Raw genomic sequence first — 27,752 nt, 5'->3', positions numbered from 1 at the left:
GGTAGCATTGTTTAAAGTGGCTGGTGATATATTTACATCATTTCCCATCAATTCCCATTATTAAAGTGGCTGGAGTTGAGTCAGTGTCAGTGTGTTGGCAGCAGCCACTCAATGTTAGTGGTGGCTGTTTAACAGTCTGATGGCCTTGAGATAGAAGCTGTTTTTCAGTCTCTCGGTCCCAGCTTTGATGCATCTGTACTGACCTCGCCTTCTGGATGATAGCAGGGTGAACAGGCAGTGGCTCGGGTGGTTGATGTCCTTGATGATCTTTATGGCCTTCCTGTAAACATCGGGTGGTGTAGGTGTCCTGGAGGGCAGGTAGTTTGCCCCCGGTGATGCGTTGTGCAGACCTCACTACCCTCTGGAGAGCCTTACGGTTGAGGGCGGAGCAGTTGCCGTACCAGGCGGTGATACAGCCCGCCAGGATGCTCTCGATTGTGCAACTGTAGAAGTTTGTGAGTGCTTTTGGTGACAAGCCGAATTTCTTCAGCCTCCTGAGGTTGAAGAGGCGCTGCTGCGCCTTCTTCACGATGCTGTCTGTGTGAGTAGACCAATTCAGTTTGTCTGTGATGTGTATGCCGAGGAACTTAAAACTTGCTACCCTCTCCACTACTGTTCCATCGATGTGGATAGGGGGGTGTTCCCTCTGCTGTTTCCTGAAGTCCACAATCATCTCCTTAGTTTTGTTGACGTTGAGTGTGAGGTTATTTTCCTGACACCACACTCCGAGGGCCCTCACCTCCTCCCTGTAGGCCGTCTCGTCGTTGTTGGTAATCAAGCCTACCACTGTCGTGTCGTCCGCAAACTTGATGATTGAGTTGGAGGCGTGCGTGGCCATGCAGTCGTGGGTGAACAGGGAGTACAGGAGAGGGCTCAGAACGCACCCTTGTGGGGCCCCAGTGTTGAGGATCAGCGGGGAGGAGATGTTGTTGCCTACCCTCACCACCTGGGGCGGCCCGTCAGGAAGTCCAGTACCCAGTTGCACAGGGCGGGGTCGAGACCCAGGGTCTCGAGCTTGATGACGAGCTTGGAGGGTACTATGGTGTTGAATGCCGAGCTGTAGTCGATGAACAGCATTCTCACATAGGTATTCCTCTTGTCCAGATGGGTTAGGGCAGTGTGCAGTGTGGTTGAGATTGCATCGTCTGTGGACCTATTTGGGCGGTAAGCAAATTGGAGTGGGTCTAGGGTGTCAGGTAGGGTGGAGGTGATATGATCCTTGACTAGTCTCTCAAAGCACTTCATGATGACGGAAGTGAGTGCTACGGGGCGGTAGTCGTTTAGCTCAGTTACCTTAGCTTTCTTGGGAACAGGAACAATGGTGGCCCTCTTGAAGCATGTGGGAACAGCAGACTGGTATAGGGATTGATTGAATATGTCCGTAAACACACCGGCCAGCTGGTCTGCGCATGCTCTGAGGGCGCGGCTGGGGATGCCGTCTGGGCCTGCAGCGGTGAAGGAGAGACCGCATGTTTTCGTTGCAGGCCGTGTCAGTGGCACTGTATTGTCCTCAAAGCGGGACAAAAAGTTATTTAGTCTGCCTGGGAACAAGACATCCTGGTCCGTTACTGGGCTGGATTTCTTCCTGTAGTCCGTGATTGACTGTAGACCCTGCCACATGCCTCTTGTGTCTGAGCCGTTGAATTGAGATTCTACTTTGTCTCTGTACTGACGCTTAGCTTGTTTGATAGCCTTGCGGAGGGAATAGCTGCACTGTTTGTATTCGGTCATGTTACCAGACACCTTGCCCTGATTAAAAGCAGTGGTTCGCGCTTTCAGTTTCACGCGAATGCTGCCATCACTCCACGGTTTCTGGTTAGGGAATGTTTTAATCGTTGCTATGGGAACGACATCTTCAATGCACGTTCTAATGAACTCGCACACCGAATCAGCGTATTCGTCAATGTTGTTATCTGACGCAATACGAAACATATCCCAGTCCACGTGATGGAAGCAGTCTTGGAGTGTGGAGTCAGCTCCTCTACTGCTGCACTAGGAGGCGGTCCTGGCGCATGTTAGACTGTCTTGGGCACCCTGAAGCCTTCTTCACAACAATTGAACCTCTCTCCTTGAAGTTCTTGATGATCTGATAAATGGTTGATTTAGGTGCAATCAATCTAATCTAAATTTCTAAAAACCTGTTTTTGCATTGTCATTATGGGGTATTGTGTGTAGATTGATGAGGGGGGAAAACGATTTAATCAATTTTAGAATAAGGCTGTAAGTAACAAAATGTAGTAAAAGTCAAGGAGTCTGAATACTTTCTGAATGCACTATATTGTGTAATGTGACAAAACTGCACATTTTAGAGTGGCCTTTTATTTACCCCAACACAAGGTGCACCAGTGTAATGATCATGATGTTTAATCAGCTTCTTGATTTGCCATACCTCTCAGGTGTATGGATTATCTTGGCAAAGGAGAAATGTTCCTTAACTGGGGATGTAAACAAATTTGTGCACAATTTGAGAGAAATAAGCTTTTTTGTAAGTATGGAACATTTCTGGGATCTTTTATTCCAGCTCACGAAACATGGGACCAACACTTTACATTGTGCGTTTATATTTTTGTTCAGTGTAGTCAATGTGAAACATTCTTACGAGAGTTAAAACATCTTATATGGCCGCGTTTTCACAAATGTTATTATATAATCGTCAAGCCCATTCAAAAGATAAGGGGACAGGACCTTGATATACAGCGTAAGGGGCAGTTACTTTCACAGGGTTTCATAGCCATGTTGATCCCTTATTATGATCTGAACAAATGTAGGCCTACACCCAAAAATATGGAACAGTTTATTGACAATAGAAAAAAAAAAGAGCTTACTGCTTTCTGACTGGCCGTCCATGTCCGTGTCCATGTCCTCAGATTCTACGATGGAGTTGGGTCTCTGGATCTTTGGCTTGATGACAAAAGGACACTCTTTCCTAGACAGGTCTACCTCATGCTGCAGAGAGAGAGAATGATTGGGGAAAAAAGGGGGTGAGAGGGAAGGAGAAAGAGGGAGAGAGAGAGCAAGGGAGTAAATGAGTACAGGAGTTTGGCACGTTTGTTTTCAGCAGTGACTTTGAGCTGAGTAGCCAGACCCCAGTGCTGCATCAGGGAACCGGGAAGTGAGGTGCATCACCCACTCAGTCTTTCCCAGGTTATTTATATAACATAATTATTATTCCCCGGGTGGGGCACAAAGGCCCCAGATGCACCTTCCAAGCCCTCTGGAAACATGTCAATTGAAAATAAGTGTTTTTTTGCTGGGGGCAACAGATAGGCATAGGAGCATGCCCTGCCTTGTATATACGTCCCCTGCTGATAAAGATGTTAAGGCCGGTGTGTGTTTGGGATGGGTATAGTCGACGCAATGCACCCCATAAAATGACATACTGTATCCCTTCACAGGTTCATGTCTTTGTTATTGTCAGCCAATCAAAGTGACAGCAGACAGTTGCTCTACGTGCAGCAAGCAACATAGAAGACGTCTAACCAAGGCAAAATTAAATTTAAAATTACAGAATTAAGTCAGCTAAAAGAGAAGGAGTAGGGTACAACAAGCAACCATCAGGTAGGCTGTTTAATCAGAACGGCGTTGCTGTAGACAAGGGCAAGAAGCACAGCAAAATAGCTGGCTATCTCAGCTAGCTTCTTTACATCGATTTGATGCAGTCAAGATCGGCTCTACCAGATGGGATGATAGATAGACAAACGTGTAGATGCCGTAGGTTAGCTTGCGCGAGTCTGTATGGCTACCCTCACTCTCCCCCTCCTGTGTCAAACACACCGGTCCCTACCCATCCCCGCACTGCTGCAAGCAAGCAGAGCGGCACCTCTCTCAAGTCACGCACCAATCCAGTCAAAGTTTTTTTTAAATATATATATATTTTTTTTTTAACGTGTATTTCAACTATCTGAAAATCTAAAAATATTTCAGGATATTATTTCAATAGTGAAATTATTTCAAATGCCCATCCCTAGTGTGTGTGTGTGTTACCCTACCTCCAGCCTGCTGATGAAGATGGTAAGGCCAGTGTGTGACTGGAAGGCTGCCATGTCCAGATTGGTGATGAGGTCCACCACTCGGACCGCACGCGTCACAAACGTGATCTGGTCCTGCTCGTCCCCCAGGAACTTGATCACCTAAGGAAGAAGTAGGCAGTAGATAAGACTGTGTGCATACAAACAGTACGGGGCAGATTCCCAGACCCAGATTAAGCCTATTCTGGTCTTAGAAAACAATTCAGCTCCTCTACTGCTGCACTAAAAGGCGTGCTAAATGTGATCTTAATTGGGGTACCTATGGCACATAAGAAGGACGGAAAAATGTAGGGCTGCTCAGCCTTTTTGCAGAGTGAGCCATTCAGAATGCTGGACCGGACATAGATTCTGTGCCAATCAACAGATCTTCAAAATGTCACACACTTGCACAGAATGTGTGCCCATCAAACATACTTGGTGAAAGCAGGCCAGCTCAGCAGAATGATATGTATAGTTTGCTTGGTGAGTAAACGCCAGACTATCTGCATTGCGCGCCCCCCTCTTTTACGCTGCTGCTACTGTTATTATCTAAACATATCACTTTAATAACTCTACCTACATGTGCATATTACCTCGACTAACTGGTGCCCCCGCACATTGACTCTGTACCCCCTGTATATAGCCTCGCTATTGTTATTTTACTCCTGTTTAATTATTTGTTACATTTTTCTTAAAACTGCATTGTTGGTTAAGGGCTTGTAAGTAAGCGTTTCAATGTAAGGTCTACACCTGTTGTATTGGGCGCATATGTTGTATATGTGACAAATATATATTTTTACCTTGAGCAGAGCTTCCATCATCCCACAGGAGACCAGGGCCTCCCCCCCAGCGTCGTAACTAGCCAGGTGGTAGAGGAAGGAGAACAGCGCCGTGGCAAACTGGTGCGGATACGGCTCCATCAGAGGGTCTGAGGAGACAACCACAACAACAGGTTAGAGGGGACTTGCTTCCACCTGAACAGTGAAGCCAAGAATAGGAGCAGGGTGAAACTCCCAAACACACGTCACCTAAATTGGCTAAGGATAGAATCCCACCCTACCTAGGACCTTAATTCTACATCTCCTCTAGAACTGTATTGGCATCTCCTTTCAGAACGGTCTAGAAAAAACTAAAGTAGACATTTCACAGTATGTCTGTGACTCACCGATCATGGCCTGTATGCAGTTGCGCACCAGTACAGGCAGGAAGCCGTGGTAAGAGGCTGTGCCGGTGCAGTCGATGATGTTGGACAGCTTGGGTGTCCTCTCAAGGTGCACAATGGACGTTAAGGTGCGTAAAGACGCTGCCTTTATGTCCTGTTGAGAGACAGGAGGACTCATGAAAGACCCACATTCAGTGGGGCAAAAAAGTATTTAGTCAGCCACCAATTGTGCAAGTTCTCCCACTTATAAAGATGAGAGGCCTGTAATTTTCATCATAGGTACACTTCAACCATGACAGACAAAATGAGGGGGAAAAAAATCCAGAAAATCACATTGTAGGATTTTTAATGAATTTATTTGCAAATTATGGTGGAAAATAAGTATTTGGTCAATAACAAAAGTTTCTCAATACTTTGTTATATACCCTTTGTTGGCAATGACAAAGGTCAAAGGTTTTCTGTAAGTCTTCACAAGGTTTTCACACACTGCTGCTGGTATTTTGGCCCATTCCTCCATGCAGATCTCCTCTAGAGCAGTGATGTTTTGGGGCTGTTGCTGGGCAACACAGACTTTCAAACTCCCTCCAAAGATTTTCTATGGAGTTGAGACCTGGAGACTGGCTAGGCCACTCCAGGACCTTGAAATGCTTCTTACGAAGCCACTCCTTCGTTGCCCGGGCGGTGTGTTTGGAATCATTGTCATGCTGACAGACCCAGCCACGTTTCATCTTCAATGCCCTTGCTGATGGGAGGTTTTCACTCAAAATCTCACGATACATGGCCACATTCATTCTTTCCTTTACACGGATCAGTCGTCCTGGTCCCTTTGCAGAAAAACAGCCCCAAAGCATGATGTTTCCAACCCCATGCTTCACAATAGGTATGGTGTTCTTTGGATGCAACTCAGCATTCTTTGTCCTCCAAACACGACGAGTTGAGTTTACCAAAAAGTTCTATTTTGGTTTCATCTGACATTCTCCCAATCTTCTTCTGCATCATCCAATGCTCTCTAGCAAGCTTCAGACGGGCCTGGACATGTACTGGCTTAAGCAGGGGGACACGTCTTGCACTGCAGGATTTGAGTCCCTGGCGGTGTAGTGTGTTACTGATGGTAGGCTTTGTTACTTTGGTCCCAGCTCTCTGCAGGTGATTCACTAGGTCCCCCCGTGTGGTTCTGGGATTTTTGCTCACCATTCTTGTGATCATTTTGACCCCACGGGGTGAGATCTTGCGTGGAGCCCCAGATCGAGTGAGATTATCAGTGGTCTTGTATGTCTTCCATTTCCTAATAATTGCTCCCACAGTTGATTTCTTCAAACCAAGCTGCTTACCTATTGCAGATGCAGTCTTCCCAGCCTGGTGCAGGTCTACAATTTTGTTTCTGGTGTCCTTTGACAGCTCTTTGGTCTTGGCCTTAGTGGAGTTTGGAGTGTGACTGTTTGAGGTTGTGGACAGGTGTCTTTTATACTGATAACAAGTTCAAACAGGCGCCATTAATACAGGTAACAAGTGGAGGACAGAGGAGCCTCTTAAAGAATAAGTTACAGGTCTGTGAGTGCCAGAAATCTTGCTTGTTTGTAGGTGACCAAATACTTATTTTCCACCATAATTTGCAAATAAATTAATTAAAAATCAACATGCTTTTTAAAACTTTTCCCCCTCAATTTGTCTGTCATAGTTGAAGTGTACCTATGATGAAAATTACAGGTCTCTCATCTGTTTAAGTGGGAGAACTTGCACAATTTGTGGCTTACTAAATACTTTTTTGCCCCACTGTATACCATTCAGGGCTCCCACTCAAATCACATTTACTCTGTTTTATGACTGGGGAAACTCTTCAGGGACGTATACAACGCTGAGACAATAGTGATGGTATTATAATTTCATTCAAAATCATTGGCCAAAAATGTACTACACATTATAGTACAACTATAAACATCATATTGTTAATTGTCAACATCACAATCTTGTATAAATTACATAAATACTGAACCAACAACATCGACCAGTCATGGTAACATCGTACACACGCGACATGATTGCAGTCACAATATCTGGCTCCAATTTCACACCTACTACGGTATTGTGACAATAGTACAGCGGACACAAGGGGAGAGAGAGAAGGGGAGCGAGAGAGACAAAAAGGTGCATCTTACCACAAGCTGTTTGTCTGTAATCTGTAGCACGTCCACCAGCTCCTCTATCAAGCCGTTGTAGAGAATACTGTTGGCAGACTCCTGGAGTGCATTGGAGTACACTGGGGAAAACGAGACCGCCATAACAATTAAGTTAGCGAAGATATTTCAAAGGAATCATTGACATGAAATGCATGATGAAAAGTATTGGCTTCATTGATCCGCAGCTACAACATAGACACCAGCAAACATCAGGAACACTCAGACACGAGTACTGACGGGCCTATTTGGCACTGAACAAGGTGGTGGAAACTGTTGAATTATATTGAGCCGGTAACTCAATATCGGGACTGCAGATGAGAATTGGCCATGTAGCTCCAATCTGGTACATTGTACGTGATCCGGGTGAAATAAACACGCTTACCCAGGATAGATATGGCGTGGAGCCTGGCCTGTACAGCTTGTAGTCTCTTCTTGTGGTTGGAGAAGCCGTGGGCCAGTCTGATGTGCGTGAACAGCAGGGTCTGCTTGTCTTTAGGGATGTTGTACATCACCGTCAGAGACTCCATGATCTCACTGGGACTCTCAGAGATCTGGAAACACCACAGGGGAGGTTGCGTGAGCAGGACAAGATAGAAAATCAGAAATCCAAATTTTGCCTGGGGTAATAAGTCAGTTTCAATTATATGAATGAACAATAAATCTCAGAAAAGCAGGAATAAACCACCATTCCTGGTGGACTTAGTCCCAAAACAATTAAAAGGGTACAATAGACTAGTCCTCGCAATCTTTGGTTAAATTCATTAAATGCTCTGAGAAAATAGACAACATTTGTCCCTTACCTTGTCGAGCTGTTCGATGTGAATGTAGTGTAGTGTGTTACTACTGGTCTGTTGCCGGGAGAGAAAGTTCACAAATGGTCAATCAACCCACTCATAACAAGACATAGCCTAACAAGACCAGGGACACACAGTTGCACACTAATATTTTTTTTCTGGTTAGGAAAGGTGTCCGTCTTTACCTTCCTCTCCACTTTGACCTCGGGGCCAGGTTCAGCATAGAACTCAAAGTGCAGTGTGGTGGCACTGGGAGGGTACTTCTGCTCAGAGTGACGCCAAGAGAGAGGAGAGGGGTGAGGTTGGGGGTAGGGATTACAAGTCAAAGAAAAATGTAATCACTACAAAGCAAATTAGCCAATTGTGTGGAGACAGCAAGCTTTTATAGATTGTGACAATGACAAAGTGTGACGCTCACCGTCATAGCCAGGTCCCTGCAGCACTCTGCCAGACCGAAGCCATTCTCTTTTCCTCCCCAGCTCTACACAGGGAACATCACAGACATCAGAACAGCAACTCATACAACTTTATAGTCTACATATCAAGGCAGGGCACATACATTGGTAGTTGGTTTTTAAATAGAACATAGGTTATGGCTGGCAACAGTAAAACTGAACGCGAACTAGAGAAGGCTAAGGCACTCCTTCAATCCAATTTAAAAAGCCTTAAAACACACATTGACAATGGCCTACCCACAACACCCATAGAGTACCATCAGCCCGTCGGGCTAAAAGAGATCCTAATAAACATGTGTTTAATTCTGACACCCGTACCTCAGCCAGATGTTGTAGGCGTGCCAGCAGAGGGGTCCTCTTGTCAGAGCCCAGTCTGGTGATGTAGTTGGAGCGTTTACTGAACACGTAGAGGAGGTTCAGCACAGACAGAACAACCTGCATGTCACATGATGCTAACAGGGTGGTCAAGTGCTGAGAGGGAGAGCGAGATCAAGAGCGAAAGAAAGAGCAAAAAAGAGCAAGGGGGCGAGCGAGCGAGGGGGGGAGAAACAGAGAGTTAATAAGGTGAGAGGCTGATTGGCTCATTCCATCGTGGTTTGTGAGAGGTGCATCACCCAGAGAGGAGAATTTATTCACTTAACCTTTATTTACTGAGGATAAGTTATTGCAATGAGTCTTCCAGATCATTTTCCAAAGGCACTAAAAGCAACATCTAGAGTAGACCCTCAAGCAAAAAAAAAAAAAAAAAAAAAAAAAAGTCAAACTCTTAGGCAGGGGGATCCCAACAGAGCTAGGCAGGGAGGCCTACTTTACACATACAGTGGGAGGGGAAACAGTGCGTAGTCAAGGGAGGTAGCCCTAAACTATCTGAACTTGTCATAAGAAGTTGTCTACAGTTTACATTTCAGCATGCCCTACTGAACATGACCCTGGTCGTGTTAACTGGAGAGTGGTCCTACCTCTATGGAGCTGTAGAGGTGCCTGGAGAAGCTGTACTCAATGAGCAGGGCTGTGAAGTTGAGCACGGCCAGCAGTAAGGCTTTGAGCTGCCCGTTGTCCGGCCGGTCACAGACCAGCAACCACGACATGTTCTCCACCGTCTGGCCCGCATCACACAGGATCCCATCAAAACGGTCCAGCAGGTCAACCCAATGGTAAAGCTCACACTGAAGGGTTGGGAAGACAAGAGGCCGGTAAGGACTCTGGGGGTCACTTTAGATAGAGGCCACGTTCTGCTGATTGAGCGTTAAACACCAAGGCCACGTTCCGCAGACAAATGTTGTGGAACGCTGCTGATAGAATTGTTATGAATATAGTGGACATGATTCCTTATTTTACATTAGAGGAAATGTTGTACTACATCATATATTCACATTGGAAAATCACAATATTGTGCCCTGCTGTGCGCAGCCCAGGTGAATAATAGGTCCCTGGTGACCCCAAAATCTGGGAAATGTCGGTTAACTTTTTTGGGATAGGGGGCAGCATTTTCACTTTTGGATGAATAGCTTGCCCAGAGTGAACTACCTCCTACTCTGTCCCAGATGCTAATGCTAATTATATGCATATTATTATTAGTATTGGATCGAAAACACTCTGAAGTTTCTAAAACTGTTTGAATGATGTCTGTGAGTATAACAGAACTCATATGGCAGGCGAAAACCTGAGAGAAATCCAACCAGGAAGTGGGACATCTAAGGTTTGTAGTTTTTCAAAGCTTGGCCTACCGAATACACATTGAGATATGGATAAAGTTGCACTTCCTACGGCTTCCACTAGATGTCAACCGTCTTTAGAAACTTGAATGAGGATTCTACTATAAAGGAGGGGCTCATGAGACCTCTTTGAGTCAGTGGTCTGGCAGAGTGCCTTGGTCTCATGACGCGCGCTCCCGACAGAGTTACCTCTCGTTCCAGTGCTTTTCTGAAGACAAAGGAATTCTCCGGTTGGAATATTATTGATGTTTTATGTTAAAAACATCCTAAAGATTGATTCCATGACATGTTTCTAAAGGACTGTAACGGAACTTTTCGAGTTTGTCTGGATGAAGTGCCTGCGCCTCATGAAGATGGATTACTGGGCTGAACACGCTAACAACAAGTGGCTATTTGGACATAAATGACAAATCAGTCATTTATTGTCGACCTGGGATTCCTGGGAGTGCCTTCTGATGAAGATCAAAGATAAGTAAATATTTATGGTGTTGTTTCTAACTTTGTTGACTCCAAAATGGCGGATATTCCTCTGGTTGTTTTGGGTTCTGAGTGCCATTCTCAGATTATGCTTTTTCCGTAAAAAAATAAATAATCTGACACAGCGGTTGCATTAAGGAGAAGTCTCTTTCATTCTGTGAATAACAGTTGTATCTTTTATCAATTTTCATTATGAGTATTTCTGCAAAATCACTGAATGTTTTGGAATCAAAGCATTACTGCACGTAAGGCGCCAATGTAAACTGAGATTTTTGGATATAAATATGCACATTATGGAACAAAACATATATGTATTGTGTAACATGATGTCCTATGAGTTTCATCTGATGAAGATCAAAGGTTATTTTTGGCTGGAAAAATGGCTGTGTTTTTTTCGACTTGGCTATGACCTAACAATCATATGTGGTGCTTCCGCTGTAAAGCATTTTTTAAATTAAAAAAAAAAAAAGACACGATGGGTAGATTAACAAGATATTTATCTTTGCCTCTATGATATTGTGATCTAATACAAAGATAATGAACGTCACCCAGAGGACATTAAATAATTGACTAAGTTTCTCTTCCTCCCACAGATATTTCCCTCCTGCTCACCTTGCCAATATTCCAGGTCTTGATGTGCTGCAGCTCCAGCAGTAGTTGCTCGTCGCTGCATCCCTTGAGCTTCTCTATGAGCGTCCTGCAGTCCGCAGGCTATGAGAAAGGGAGAGAGAAGGTTGGAGGGTGGTAGAGAGAGTGCGCGAGAGAGGGGGGATTAGAGAGTGGTATAGGGGGGATTAGAGAGTGGTATAGGGAGGGGGCGGATAGTGGAAGGAAGATTGGAGGGTGGTGGGGGAGAGAGAGTGAAAAAGAAAGCGAGAAGGCTGTTCAGGACATGTACAGTGGGGTGGGGGGGGTCAAAGAGGAATTACAGACAGTCAGAGCCAACATTATTACGCATACTCACAGCTTCTGTTGGGGTTTTCTTTAACTTGCTTCTGTCGACCTTCATTGTCGCTAGTTTCTATCTGATGCTCCTGTTGGGAACAGTAGGATAGATTAGCATGCAGCCTGTAAGGAAACAATGAATGTGTATGTATGGAATCTGCTGCTTGCTACTACATGTCGCACAGTTAGGCTACATCAAGTACAGTAACAAAATTAGCAGGGACATAGTTTGCATGCTGGATTTGAGACTGAAATGGAACTTGTGAATTATAATCAAATATATGCCATGTGTGTTCAAGAGAAATGTGAAAGTCACACTTACAGTAAGTAATTTGGCAATACCCACTTAACATCATGTTTCATTCACAATTCCTGAAATGAGAAAATAGTCATTAACATTACGTAAACACGGCATCATGGACTCTAAACAATCCTCTCCTTTGTCTGGGAGGGAATAGTGAGAATAGTTTCAAACACTTGTCAAAATGTGTTAGTTATGGTTAGACAATAAGAAATCATTCCTCCGATGAAAAAGGGTCTCTCGTCCAACACAATTTAAAAAAAAGAATAGACACAGAGGGCCTAGCTAGACAAAAATCAATTTGCTCAGCTGTGCAGACTCCAATCGGGTAGCCTATACCCAATTAGGTAACAGTCCGAATACGGCTTTGACAAAGAAAGCTAAATGTGGGTTCAAACGTATAGGCCAAAAAGGTGAGGTGACAGTTACCCAGGCAGATCCAATCAATACAATATTGAGGAAAATGGTATATGTCCAATACTTCACTGAGCAACATATCAAACAGGAGTCATTTTCACACTCTGTCTAAGGGTGTTTGTTGGTCCCTTTCAGCAAATTTCTGTTAACTCAGTAAGGTTCGCTTAATTTTTTTGTGCAGTGTGAACACTCCAAAAGGAAAGCCGACCCCTCAAAAGAGCACCAGGAGCAAACCTAGACCATCTCGAGAGGTGGTCATAGTTCGGTTCGCTTGAAGTCTAGGGTCCGGTTCCCTTTTTAGGGCAAATGTGAAGACAAAGCTCCCCAGGTTTGCTTGTCATTATTCCCAGACCACATACTAGACTACTGCAACACTATTTCCCTTGCCATATCCTCTCATATTTGTGCCACAAAAGAGAGAAGATGAGATGCAGGTTTGCAGAAGAAAAAAAACTTTTGGGATATTGATTAGCTATTGTCATGCATCCACAAATAATTCTAAACGTGTAGAGTTCTTGGTTCAGATTTAATTTAAATATGTGAGCCATAGGCTAAGAGCTTCATAAGCCTTTTTATTCCATTGTGGGGTTTGAATGGTGTGAGAAGAAAACATATTTGGTGTGAATAATAAACATAAGGTACAAAATCAATACTAGCTTTTAAAAGGGGCTGTAGCCTAAATTGGGTGTACAATTTTCAATTACAGCATTATTTAATCTGAAGTTACTCTGCCATTTATTATTTTACATGTTAATATTATATTCTGATTACAATGTCGTCTCATTCTTTAACTAAATGCAATCTATTAGTTTCCAAAATGTAAGTAGGTACATCTAGCTGTCCGATAACACGTTCTGATGGAATGGCTTGTCCTGCACTTTCTAAAAATGCACTCTGGGCTGAGTTTATCTTGGAAAAAGATCTTGGTTCCTTTCAAAACTTAGCAATGTGAATGCAAAGGACTTGGACCACAAAATAGGTGAAGTGTACTGGCAAAAGAGTTGAGACCCATTCATTGACAAGGGCTGTGTGAATACAAATAATGTAGTTTTTTTTTTTTTTACCTCACGAGTTCACCTTGAAGGACCGAGATTGGTTATTTTAAAAGAGGATTGTGTGAAAACGCTAGTGAAGCAAACCAAACCGTTTAGGGTGTTATCAGAGCACAACAAACCCCAGACAATCAGAAAGACTATGGCTGTCTGCTACTGTGCAATTGACTGGATTTCAGGGGCCTTATTCAGCTGGTTCAAAACATTTGACAACTTTACTGATAATGCTGTTACATCCTTTTGATGAACAAGAGTGTATTAGCTATATTAATTTACATTACAATGTAACTACATAGCTGAAAGATTCCAACACAGAACGAGTCAAAAATATGTTCCAGTTTAATGTACTGAACCTGTCAGTTTCAAAAGCATGAAAATGTTTGCATTGAAATGGTAGCTAATGAATGTCCACCATGCTAAGGGTCAGACTCAACGTAACAAAATTAGCTAGCAATCTAGAATCTAGCCAAACATCAGACAAACATGATTGCTATTCCAAACAAAATTGACGTTAGCAAATACACATAAAGTAAAACAGTGGAATCAACCGAATGCTAGTGAGCAACTGTTAGCTAGCTAACGTTACTGCGGTAAGGAAATAACATAACGTTAACTACCTGGTGTATAGTAGAGTTAGCAATTTAGTTAGCTGACGTTTGTTGACTAGCTAAAAAACCGGGAGTTCCCTAGCTAACGCGGCTAATGAGAAGAACACACAATTTCGCTGACAAGTTAGGTACTTAGCTAAACTTTAGTCCTACATATGTATTTCATACCTCATCGAAAGAAAACAAGTAAATTCTCGGTAAACCAAAATGTCCGGTTGGGAGGTTCGCTAGCAGCTAGTTAGCCACTTGGCCCAAGCACCTAATTTTAGCCAGCTAGCTGTCCGACAGGGATAACTGGCTAACGTTAGCTAGCTAGTTCAACCAATATAGCTCTTTATGATGTCAAAACAAAACAGTCAATGATTAGAGGCAATATAAAACAACAATAGACGTATCTTACGAAGTGCGTGGTAAACTTGCAAACTAACAAGCTATACGTTGGCTAGCCTGGTAAAGACAAGAGATTCAACCACCACTACCGCGAGTATTTTCCCCATTCCTCAAACGGTTGAACACGCTGTTGTCAAATCTAGTGCCCAGCTGCAGGCCTCACCAGAAGCCCTTACTCTCCTCCCCTGCATCCTTACCAATTCGCAAATGTACACATTCCGTAAACACAACACGCTAGCTGGCAACAGTCAGACCCAACCAGCCGCGAAGTAATCGGTTTTATTCAAAGATTAATGCGAGCATTATAGTCTACTATACCTCCTCCAATATGCGTGAGGCGTATAAAAAGATGCTCGCACTTTACCGCACACGCGCTGGCTAGCCTCTTGGTTAGCTAGCCGAAACGTATATCTCGCTGAATCATTCCCCCATACGGGCCTAACGTGACAGAGCGAGTTCGTGGTGTATTTCAGAGTTTTCGTTGGGCAAATTTACGTAGCTACCTGTGATAGAAGAGGGGCGTTCATATTTCTGTGTAAAAGTCGGCTGTATTTTGATTAAATTGTATCGTCACTAAAGAAACAGTCAGGATTCGAAACCTGTGTGTAAACTCAGTATAAATATGTCATGGGGTGGAGATTATTATTTTTAATAGATCCATTTAGATTTTCCAGAAGAAGTTACTGTCATGCACCTTTTATCTAGCTCCTATGAGCAACTGGAAGATCTCAACAACCAAAATGTCAAATTATTATCAAGTCACCATTCGTTCATCCTATCATACATCCACCCTATAACTACTAGTACTAGGGTAATGTTAGCTTCTGAATAAGCTGAAGCTACAAAACATCAGCAGGTGAGCAAACTAACTTTTGGCATTTTGACAGGAAATACCATCTGTATGTATACATCTACAATTTAGTAACATTTATTAGATTAATACAATTAACTATTTTTTCTCTTCTATTTACCTATGCAATTACATCATTAGAACCCATCTCAGAAACCCTGCAGCAAAAAGGATAACCACATTATTTGACGGGAGGATTTCAGAAGACAAACGTTGGTCTCTAGAACAGTGTTCCACATAGACATCAATCAGACAACATTGCTTTTCAATGTCTTTCTGACACCCAAACAAAAAGGCTTTTAGTACAATCCATAGTCAAATGAAACATGTAAGAATATGAATGCTCTCAATGGACACTAATTCTTAGTGTTAAATAAATATGATAATAATACAATTATAACAATCGTCAAATAGTTTAATAATAATTGTAAATGGTAGTAGTTCACAATACTACTACTAGTTTGTAAATACCAGAAACTGCTTCGGTTCACTAGCTCCATTTCCTCCTCCTCAGCATAGTTGTGTGTGGTCTCCTAAAACAATCTGAAAGCATAAAAACAAGCACATCTAAAATGGAGGATTGGACAGCTGGGGTCCTGGGGGGGACATTCCAAACCTATAGATGAACAAAAAAGAACTAAGATTGAATGGTAGGCCTATTGATTCAATGAGGATGAATGGTATGAGATTAGTCATAGGTGGCAAATGGAATATTGGGCAGATTGTGAAATTGGATTAATATAGATCTAAAATCTCGTGAGAAAAAACTGGGCATATGAATAAAACATGGACAATTCAAAACGATACTGATTAGTCACACAATGTCAACAATACATAATTTTACTTTACAATGAGAAGATTTGGCCTAAATCAATTAACTCCTCGTAATAAATTCGCGTGGGCTCGCTGTTCGGCTCATGAAACAAACGACCTCTCGCGCACAGTCAAAGGACCTGCCAATCAAAGTACCGGCAAGTCATGTCCAGAACTAGCAGCTGGTCTCTTTTCACATGGGTGTGGGTTTCTTGGTAAACTTTCATCCGCAATCTCGACGAGCTCAATGTCATTTTCAAAGCAAAGGGAATCTGCCTCTTGCAAATGCCTTTACCCCATACAGCAGAAAATTCAGGAAACATGTAGCTAGCTTTTCACAGAACGCAAGCTGCAGTGTGTGTGTGTATGTATGTATGTGTGCCGGTATGCGTTTCGCGCGTGCACAGCGCACCACAATGCTCTTTCAGTCAGTGGTTAAATTAAAAATGGCGGTTCACACAGCAGAATGTCCGTACTTTATCCTAAAACGACGCGCAATTCAGACCCCTGCTTAGCACTATCAAATACATCAACACGATCACTAAACTCCCCATTTAAACAATTCATCATGCTTTTGCTCAATGTTAACGCAGATGTGCATAGAGTTGCTTACCGAGATGCGTGTACATTTCATTTCTCCATCTTGCACTAGCGTCCAGCGAGCTGGGTGGATTTGAATCTCGCGATAACGGCGCTTCCTATGTCAGCCTTCTGGCGAGTCACTCCCCATGCCCGTCAAATGAAGCTGCTGGAAAATATTATTTGGATTTTTTTTTAATGGACATTTCAGTATGCAAACATTGAACGGGATCAAACAAGCAGTGATAGAAAACCCTAATTTTCTTGGCTCTTCCTTCTTTCAATACAAAATTATCTATCTATGCATGTTCAGTGCATTCCACATAATACTGTATGTGGGAGATTACTCTGATGGTCATAGCTGATGTAGTATATCAAACTATTGAATAATCTTGAATAGCTCTTTGGAATAGAATATATACTTGAACAGTTACTTTATTGCCCATCTTGACTCACACACTTTGAGGCAGTCACAAAGCAGCACCTCTGGATGCAGAGCAGTTTAGGGATTAAGAGCCTTGCTCAAGGGCACAATGGCAGGGAAGTGTACCTTGGGAGTGCTGATATAGGATCAGTTTTGCATTTTAGATAATGAATAAGATTATATAGACAGGGGGACCTAAATAAACAAGTTTTGTGAATATGAGCCCAGCCGCCCTCCGGTTGCTAGCTTGAGACCTGTCTTTAGAAACAGTTTCTCAATAATTATGACATGGGTCAGACAATCATATTGAAACATACAAGACTGAGCTTATTCTTTAATTCAGCTTAACATGAAAATGAATTCAAGGCAAAGAATAAACACCTGACATTCAATTCAGTCCATGGAATACAAATGCTATTTAACTCAGGTTTCAAATGTGATTGAGATTTTTGTGATATTTTTCTACTGCTTGTGTAAATATCACAATAATAATGAGCACAATAGATACATAATTAAACCCTGAGAAATTGTTTGACCCACACTATATAACATTGCAATATAAACATTGAGTAAATAGTAATGGCTAGTAAGAGATATACTTATAGTTATATCAAAACATGTATTATCATCTAATGACAAAGAATGAAAGATGGTACAGGCCTATCCTCTGAAAGTCCTTGGAAAAAATGTTAGAGAAGAAAGGAAACAATTCTGACCCCTTCCCTTTTTCTACATTGTTACTTTACAAACTTATTCTAACATTGATGAGAAACATTTAATCAATCTACACACAATACCTCATAATGGCAAAGCGAAAACAGGTTTTTAGAACATTTTGCAATGTATTGAAAATAAATAACACATACCTTATTTGCATAAGTATTCAGACCCTTTGCCATGAGACTCGAAATTGAGCTCACATGCATCCTGTTTCCATTGATCATCCTTGAGATGTTTTGACAACACTGATAATGGCACCAGAGGGGATGGCTGCCATTTTTATGGGCTCCTAACCAACTGTGCTATTTTGTTTATAAGTTATTTTGTACATGTTGCTGTTACCATCTCTTATGACAGAAAAGAGCTTCTGAACAGTGATTACTCACCTCAAACTGGACAAAGATTTTTCTTTAATGAGTCTGATGAAGGACACACTGCTTTCGAGTCCAGGCCCAAATCCCCATCATTAGCACGAAGAAAGAATTCTTTGGCAGGTAGGTAAACCACCACTACCCTCCGTACTATTGGCCAACGTGCAATCATTGGAAAATAAACTGGCGATAAAGACTATCCTACCAACGGGACATTAAAAACTAATATCTTGTGTTTCACAGAGTCGTTGCTGAATGACGACACATAATATAGAGCTGTCTGGGTTTTCCGTGCATTGGCAGAACAGAGCAGCTACGTCTGGTAAGACAAGGGGCGGGGGTTGTGTGTCTATTTGTCAATAACTGCTGGTGCGTGATGTCTAATATTAAAGAAGTCTCAAGGTATTGCTCGCCTGAGGTAGAATACCTCATAAGCTGTAGACCACACTATCTATTTACCACCACAATCCAATGCTGGCACTAAGACCGCATTCAACATGCTGTATAAGGCCATAAGCAAACAAGAAAATGCTCATCCAGAAGCGGAGCTCCTAGTGGCCAGGGACTTTAAGGCAGAGAAACTTAAATCCGTTTGAACTCATTTCTACTAGGATGTGCAATCGGAGGGGGGAAAAACTCTAAACCACCTTTACTCCACACACATCATCCTACACCGGCTCTAACACTCATCGGATGTGGCAGGGCTTGCAAACTATTACTGACTACAAAGGGAAACCCAGCAGTGAGCTGCCCAGTGACACAACCCTACCAGACGAGCTAAATGCCTTTTATGCTCCCTTCGAGGCAAGCAACACTGAAGTATGCATGAGAGCACCAGCTGTTCCAGACAACTGTCTGATATCTCTCCAATATTCACAAAGCCGCCGGGCCAGACAGATTACAAGGGTAGTGTACTCAAAGCATACACGGACCAACTGGCAAGTGTCTTCACTAACATTTTCATCCTCTCCCTGACTGAGTCTGTAATATCTACATGTTTCAAACAGACCACCTTAGGTAACCTGCCTAAATGATTACCTCCCCGTATCACTCACGTAGGTAACCTGAAGTGCCTTGAAAGGCTGGTTATGGCTTACATCAAGACCATCATGCCTGAGCCCAAGACGCACTCCAATTTACAAACCGCCCCAACAGATCCACAGATAACTCAACGCAATCTCAAATCGCACTCCACACTACCCTTTCCCAACCGGACAAAATTAACACCTACATAAGAATGCTGTTCATTGACTACAGCTCAGCGTTCAACACCATAGTGCCCACAAAGCTTATCACTAAACTAAGGACCCTGGGATTTGGAAAAGGAGGGCCGAACAGGCCCCCATTAACATTGACGCGGCTGCAGTGGATCGAGTCGAGAGCTGTCCACATCATCAAAGAACTATCATGGTCCAAACACCAAGACAGTCATGAAGAGGGCACGACAACACATTTTTCCCTTCAGGAGACTGAAGATATTTGGCATATGGTCCCCAGATCCTCAAAGTTCAACAGCTGCACCATCAAGAGCATCCTGACTGGTTGCATCACCACCTGGTATGGTAACTGCTCGGAATCTGACCGTAAGGCGCTACAGAGGGTAGCGTGTACTGCCCAGTACATCACTGGGGCAAACTTCCTGCCATCCAGGACCGATATACCAGGTGGTGTCAGAGGATGGGCAAAAAATGTTTGTCAAAGACTCCACTCAGGCCTCCCGAGTGGCGCAGTGGTCTAAGGCACTGCATCGCAGTGCTAGCTGTGCCACTAGAGATTCTGGCATTGTTTAAAGTGGCTAGTGATATATTTTACATCAATTCCCATGATTAAAGTGGCTGGAGTAGAGTCAGTGTGTTGGCAGTAGCCACTCAATGTTAGTGGTGGCTGTTTAACAGTCTGATGGCCTTGAGATAGAAGCTGTTTTTCAGTCTCTCGGTCCCAGCTTTGATGCACCTGTACTGACCTCGCCTTCTGGATGATAGCGGGGTGAACAGGCAGTGGCTCGGGTGGTTGTTGTCCTTGATGATCTTTATGGCCTTCCTGTGACATCGGGTGGTGTAGGTGTCCTGGAGGGCAGGTAGTTTGCCCTCCAGCTATGTGAAGCTTGTAGCGTCATCCCCAAGAAGAGTCGAGGCTGTAATCGCTGCCAAAGGTGCTCCAACAAAGTACCGAGTTAAAGGTCTGAATATTTATGTAAATATCTTTATTTTTGTTGATACATTTGAAAGAAAATTATAAAAACAGTTTTTGCATTGTCATTATCAGGTATTGTGTGTAGATTGATGAGGGGGGAAAAAATGAACCATTTTAGAATAAGGCTGTAATGTAACAAAATGTGGAAAAAGTCAAGGGGTCTGAATACTTTCCGAACACACTATGTCCAAAATAGATGGGGGTGGGGTCTAAGCTAACATGTTTAATTGTTTTAAGATGGTGATAACATGGATCATTTATTTATTTTGGACACATTTAACCCCTTATTTTTGTTGGCACAACTACCTCCATACTTCTTTGTTTGTATGGGTTGCCTTCAGACGAGTCCCGTGACACCTGTGGGGGTCAGAGAGCAAAACGGAGAACACCATCGTGAGTCTCATCTTGCCATAGAGTGGTCATATCAGTTTGTAACACTACTAACATTTCTGTGAGAAGAATCGATTTCAGGACGTCTCATGGTCTGACAAACACCTCTGGAGCTCGGCCACCTTCCACTGCAGATGCGGCAGGCTGACATATCTCTAGCCTAAACTGATGGATTTTTATTGGGATTTAAACAAAAATTGTTACTTAGATAGATGCATAGGTGCATCAATAGACTTAAGGATTTTAATACAATGCAAAATGTTCCTTGTTATATCATTATGATAATAGCAGTCAGAACCATCTTGAGAACATACAGGTTGTTACCCCTGCTCATACGTTGCTGATGCATGCCAGATCATACATAAAATACCTATCCAGATGTTGTATCAGCTAACCACATGTTACAGCAATCTGGTGCCTGACGGCACAGCCGATGACATGGCAAGCATCCATTGGCTGACGCATGCAAAGTCTGAGCAGGGCAACACGACCCCAGTGTTGCGATTGTGAAATGCGCATCATTGTTGACACTATCTGTTCAGTTATGAAAATGTAATGGTGTAATAAATCAGATAAGTTCAAATACTATTTGTAATCTTTCAAATACGAAGAGCATTTGCTTTAGCCTGCCTGGACTCCCAAGTTTGGTGGGTAGGGTTTGCACTATTTAGACTTTTTCTATTGGTTCCATTGCAACAGGCAAGCACAGCTAAGTTATTTCAAATAGTATTTGAACCCAGATCGGGTGTAAAAGGTCTACCACAGAGAGATTAGTAAGAATGTAACAGTACTGTAACAGAAAAATGTAACAGTACTGGCCCACTAAAATAAATAGTTGCACTATTTGGCCCCGTACACACTCAAATTGTACAACTGATGTAGAACACATTTGACACAAGTTGTGTAATGTTTTTCTGCACAATAATTATTATTACGGAAGCGATGTGGAGACACCACACTCTGCTGCAACCTTGGCGTTAAATGATGTGGTAAAGGCTATGGATAGGAGGAAGCACTGTGCTGCCCTGTTTAATGACCCATCGAAGGCTTTAGATTGTATTGAAGCCTTTGGATGCAGTTTATCATAGTGCACTACACTTTAATACAGGCAATGGGTTGAGTAAACATCACTGCATTCTGTATCTGAAAGTAGGCTGACACTCTTAAATGTCTTGTAGATTGATGCATTGCACTCTTTTTGTTTATAAAGCCCTCCTGTATAAACTCTGGCCGTACCTTACTTTTATTGTTAACTTACAAGATACCAGACCCGGTCTCCCTTTGATCTCCACTGAGTTAGGTAGATCTGCTTTTAGTTTTTTTTTTTTGCACCTTAAGTGTAGAATGATCTCCAATGCACTTTTAAAATTGGAGGAATTGGTGCCTCCTTGGGCATTTCAGAAGGCTGGCTGATAGAGGATCTTATTACTACAGAATGTGTATATTGATATGTATTGTGCTAAACAGGGCTCACCTGGAAAAGTTAAATCCTTGTCAAAATAAAGGTGAAATAAATAAAACAATGGTTGTGTAAGGACAAACAGTTGTATCACAAAATTATCAGTTGTATCATCAAATGCGTTTGTACATCAGTTGTACAAGCTGAGTGTGTATGGAGCCTTTATGGTACTGGTGAACAACTGCTGAGCACACATGAAATTGTTACATGCCACCTAAGAACACTCATGACGTCATCGCTCACAAAAAGGAACTAACAAATAAGCCACGCACAAGCACTAATGCGAAACAAGTGGGGTTTTAAGAGGGGTTTTCAAAGACACTCATGGGCTGTCCACTGAAAGTTGACTAGCAACATGAAACTGGGTCCTAAAAGACACCCACCATGAGTGCCCACTGAATTCGCCCCATAAAAGGGAAACCAAAATAAAAGCCCACACCACTTTAAAATATGGAGTTAACCAAAGACAAAAGGCTTTGAATTCACAAACTTAAAGAGGAAGACAAACAGTCCAGCAATTTTAACATCTCTCCTGCCAACTAGAGCGTTGGCTCTGCCAGCACAGATGAAACGAACTGATTTACAGGTGCAACACATCCTGACTAACAAGGATGATTCCAATAAGCGTGCGCCACACCCGTACAGAACCAACCTAAAAGCCTGTAACACCTTACCCCTTTAGTCAACAAGTATATTCCATGTACTTGTTGGAGAAGTTTGCTCACAACCAACAAAAAACTCTAAGTTCACAATTGAAATGCATCACTTTCTCCAATATAAACACAGAGTTAACACTCCAACAATCATAAATCATCATCAAAACGGCCATTCATTCAAATAAAATGTAAATAAAAAACGTGCACCAGAACACAAAACAAAAACGGACTGCGCACCTTTTAAAGACAAATCAGAAAACAAGTTGTCCTTACCATGGACATGTCTGATTTCAAGGGGAAACTCCGGCAATATCCGTAGTAACTTTCCTTGGGATTTTCTTCAGTGGAATAACCTCAGGGAAACAAGTCGCAGCACACATGGTTACCACTCGTTGTTTTGGGCAAAGAACCAATAAACCTGCTGAAAGGTTAGTCAAAACCAGAGGTGCAAAGGTGAACTGGCACTGTTCGGTTTACCCATCACCTGGCAAACGTGACAGGATTCACAGTAAACCACAATATCATGTTCCAGACCAGAAATTAACCAAGATACGGTCATTCGTCTTGTTAACCCCAAGACGCCATCTCTTGTCGAAGCGTAACTAGAATTTGAGATCCACTGGGCCAATCGTCTTGCCCAGAAGAGGGGAACGCCACTTCCTCAGCAGAACACTATCTCTGTCAACGTAACCCACACAAACCTCATCAAACTCCTCCTCTGGATGCAAAAATATGAGGGAAGCATATTTTCTCTGTTCAGCAACCAGCTGCTTCCTAGACATCGAAGTGTCAACTGTTGGAACCCTCGTCTTTCAGCGGTCCTACAAACTCACTCACATTTTGGGTTTTCAAAGGAGCGGTCAACGCAAAAGGTGCTCCGAAATCAGGACCACACAAACCTCTCATAGATCGAACTTGGTGGGATTGCTGTTATCCTCCAACACTACACTTGCTCTCTGCAATATTCTTAGACATAACAAGTATAATAGCACACGCTGAGAACTCCAGGGTACTTTTCTGATAACTGGAAAGTTCTTGCTCCCACAAGAAGAAACATATTTTTCTCTCCTATATTTGCTTCAATTTAGGACACAGAGAGAATATGTACTTTCTCTCAGCAGTAATGACAAACGGGTTGATATGAAGCTGCAGTTTTCTGCAGATCCTTGTCTGGGGAAAAAGCAAAACCTCGTAGTAGGAGGTGACTTGTCTGGATTGCTATTTGTAATTATGTCTTTCATAATTTACGGAAAACTCTGTTTAGGGTGCAGGATGGCCCTAGTTGATTCAGAGTACTTCAAAACTCTATCCCTCTTTGGCGTGCTGCCAACTCCACTTCTTTTAATCGAATGGCATGCTCACATTCCTGTTCTTGTCTGGCTGCAGGTTCTTCTTATTCCATTTTTTTTTTAACTGAATGTCCTGCTCAAACTAATTGCTGTTGCGCCAATTTTGCCTTTCGTTCTACCTCTCGCAGTTTCACATCTACAGGATGTACTCTACCGCCTTCAGGACCCCTTTCACCATGTTCCCTCTCCAGGAGGATTTTCTCCTCCACCAAAGCAGTATCGATGAATTCTGCCTACTGCTTCGGAATCGGCAGGTGCCACTTTGATGTTTGTTTTGCAATGAGCAGATTCGCCTTTGTACATTTATCCAGTATCTCCCAAGCCGGGTTCCACACAAATGTTCCCAATTCAGTCAAAATATGTTTTACCCTGTGAGTGTTTATGCAACTTTCCACTGCTTTGGAATGATTTATCGACTACAAAAACACCTAGGACAAGATCCCGGACGAGCCCCCCCTTTTGTTACGTTCCCACTAAGACAAACTCATGTCGTCGCTCACAAACCATTAAATTAGCCAGACAGAAAAACACCAAAGCGAAACAGGTGGGGTTTAAGGAGAGGTTCAGACACTCATGGGGGGTGTCCATTGAAAGTTAACTAGCAACAAGAAACAGGGTTCACCCCAGAAAAGGCCAAATAAAAACCCACACCGCCTTATAATACGGAGTTAAAAATAAGCGGCGCTAACCAAAGCGGAGAACACAAGAGTAAAGGCTTAACTTAAAAAGACGACAAAACGTCGGTCAAACACTTCCAACATCTCTCCTGCCAACTAGAGCATTGGCTCTGCAGGTCTTCTATATTACCTGTGCCAGCACAGGGGAAACTAACGACTATTAACGGGGCAACAGGTGCCACACACCCTGACCAACAAGGATGACTCCAATTAGGGCGCGCCTCATCCACAGAATCAACCTTGATATCGAACGAGAGAAGAAACCCAAAACCTGCAATCTCCTCCAGGCCAATGCCTTTCACGTCTAACATATACACTGACACAAGACGAAATATTATTAATACTAAATGATAAATCAGGAACTTCATTATTCCATTATAACAATACACGACCAACTAAAAATTACATGATTATTAGTGCATACAAATAAAACTTTGAATATTTCAAACATTTTTCCAAATTACATGTATTTTATACAAGGTATGTTAAGCAATAACAACAAAAAGACTTCTCCTTTGAACTATATAAAAACAAAATTACAACGATGTACATATCAGAATCATTATCAAATCTCTGCTTTCCGACTTCAATATCCTTACAGAACACTACAACTGTGTCTATGTGTAGCACATTCCTTAAATAAAACACATCATTTTACATCTACGTCACAAACGGCACCACATTTCCAAAATAGTATGCTACTTTTAACCAGAATGCATTGGGTCCTGTTCAAAAGTAGTGCACTACAGAATAGGGCTCCATTTGGGACACATCCTACAACTGCTGGCTCAAGTCTATACTACCAAAGACTTGAATACAAACCATGGTGGATTTGAAAATGATTAGGAACCAGATTCTTCATATCATGACAGTACTGTTTTGACTGGGTGGCTATATAAATTCCAAAATATACACATCTAAAAACACAGAACTTCATCCAGAAGTGAGTTAAATGTAGCTTGGGTACCAGTATGTGACATGCTACGACAAGGAGTGACATGATGGCACACAGACTGGTACCCAGGCTAAGTTAAATGATTACAATCAAAAACACAAGTTAATTCTTTCTTGGGGTCATTAGCACACCGATCATTTCTTTGAAAATATCTACATAAATTCTGGTGAAGAGATCCCCTTTCTAAAAGGTTTGGTTGCTATCTACATGGGGAAAATAAACACCTGGGTGGTGAATAAAAGTAATAACCTAAATTTGTAGCAATAAAAAAGTAAACTAGAGTCGAAAGTGAGGTGAGAACAGAGATTAGAACACAACTGTAAAGGGGTGAATGGGAGGCAAGCCTACTAGCACATAATACATGTAAAAAGCTAAGTCATCCAAAACAACATGAGTTAATCTCAAACAGATTAAATCATTTCTAAAAATCCAATTTGGCTGAATTGTCTAGAAAGAAACTTATATTTTATTTATCCATTTAAAACCTTCACCCCTTTTGACTCACCCACATAGAGAGACCCATGTCAAATGAAGAATGGGTCATATCATGGGTTTCATAATAAAATCAAAGAATTGTTTTACTATAAATCATCAACTATGAATTATTTCAGACATTTTTCATTGTCAATTTGATGAATACATGCTTCTTGCATGTAAGTTTAATGGGTTAAATGATTAGATAGATCATATAGCAATTAATTGATCGATACATGTTCAATTGATCTGAGCGATGCATGACCAACTAAATGCTTACATGCTCCTCAATATATACACTACCGTTCAAAAGTTTGGGGTGACTTAGAAATGTCCTTGTTTTTGAAAGAAAAGCATTTTTTTTGTCCATTAAAATAACTTCAAATTGATCAGAAATACAGTGTAGACATTGTTAATGTTGTAAATGACTGTTGTAGCTGGAAACGGCTGATTTTTAATGGAATATCTACATAGGCGTACAGAGGCCCATTATCAGCTATTCCAAGTTTACCATTTTAAAAGGCTAATTGATCATTAGAAAACCCTTTTGCAATTATGTTAGCACAGCTGAAAACTGTTGTTCTGATTCAAGAAGCCAGAAAACTAGCCTTTAGACTAGTTGAGTATCTGGAGTATCAGCATTTGTGGGTTCAATTACAGGCTCAAAATGGCCAGGAAAAAATAACTTTCTTCTGAAACTCGTCAGTCTATTCTTGTTCTGAGAAATGAAGGCTATTCCATGCATGAAATTGCTAAGAAACTGAAGATCCCTAACAACGCTATGTACTACTCCCTTCAAAGAACAGCACAAACTGGCTCTAACCAGAATAGAAAGAGTGGGAGGCCCCGGTGCACAACTGAGCAAGAGGACAAGTACATTAGAGTGTCTAGTTTGAGAAACAGATGCCTCACAAGTCCTCAACTGGCAGCTTCAGTATAGTACCCGCAAAACATTAGTCTCAACGCCAACACTAGTCTCAATAGGAAACTCTGGGATGCTGGCCTTCTAGGCAGAGTTCCTCTGTCCAGTGTCTGTTCTTTTGCCCATCTTAATCTTTTTATTGGCCAGTCTGAGATATGGCTTTTTCTTTGCAACTCTGCCTAGAAGACCAGCATCCTGGAGTCGCCTCTTCACTGTTGACATTGAGACTAGTGTTTTGCGGGTTCTATTTAAAGAAGCTGCCAGTGGAGGACTTGTGAGGCATCAGTTTCTCAAACTACTGATCTCAACTAGTCTGAAGAAGGCCAGTTGTATTGCATCTTTAATCAGAATTTTTTTTATCTGTGCTAACATAATTGCAAAAGGGTTTTCTAATGATCAATTAGGCCTTTAAACTTGGAT

At 42.2% G+C, this 27,752-nt stretch overlaps 1 protein-coding gene across 1 annotated transcript in view; it reads right to left on the bottom strand.

Annotated features, from left to right (window-relative positions):
- The window catches only part of LOC112221503 (E3 ubiquitin-protein ligase HUWE1-like), an 82,591-nt gene extending 65,705 nt beyond the window's left edge, over positions 1-16,886 (bottom strand). Inside the window, 16 exon segments of the mRNA XM_042303641.1 lie at positions 2,826-2,946; positions 3,990-4,130; positions 4,808-4,935; positions 5,173-5,323; positions 7,326-7,426; positions 7,729-7,897; positions 8,147-8,194; positions 8,326-8,403; positions 8,559-8,621; positions 8,914-9,066; positions 9,555-9,761; positions 11,400-11,498; positions 11,752-11,821; positions 12,055-12,104; positions 15,822-15,893; positions 16,777-16,886. Coding sequence (XP_042159575.1) covers positions 2,826-2,946; positions 3,990-4,130; positions 4,808-4,935; positions 5,173-5,323; positions 7,326-7,426; positions 7,729-7,897; positions 8,147-8,194; positions 8,326-8,403; positions 8,559-8,621; positions 8,914-9,066; positions 9,555-9,761; positions 11,400-11,498; positions 11,752-11,796 — 1,504 coding nt within the window. The 5' untranslated portion in view covers positions 11,797-11,821; positions 12,055-12,104; positions 15,822-15,893; positions 16,777-16,886.
- Positions 16,887-27,752: the final 10,866 nt, after the last annotated feature.

The sequence above is a fragment of the Oncorhynchus tshawytscha genome, linkage group LG22 (genome assembly GCF_018296145.1).
Source record: "Oncorhynchus tshawytscha isolate Ot180627B linkage group LG22, Otsh_v2.0, whole genome shotgun sequence".
Taxonomy (NCBI): Eukaryota; Metazoa; Chordata; class Actinopteri; order Salmoniformes; family Salmonidae; genus Oncorhynchus; species Oncorhynchus tshawytscha.
Note: the sequence above shows the minus strand (reverse complement) of the source record. Positions and strands in the feature narration are given on the sequence as shown.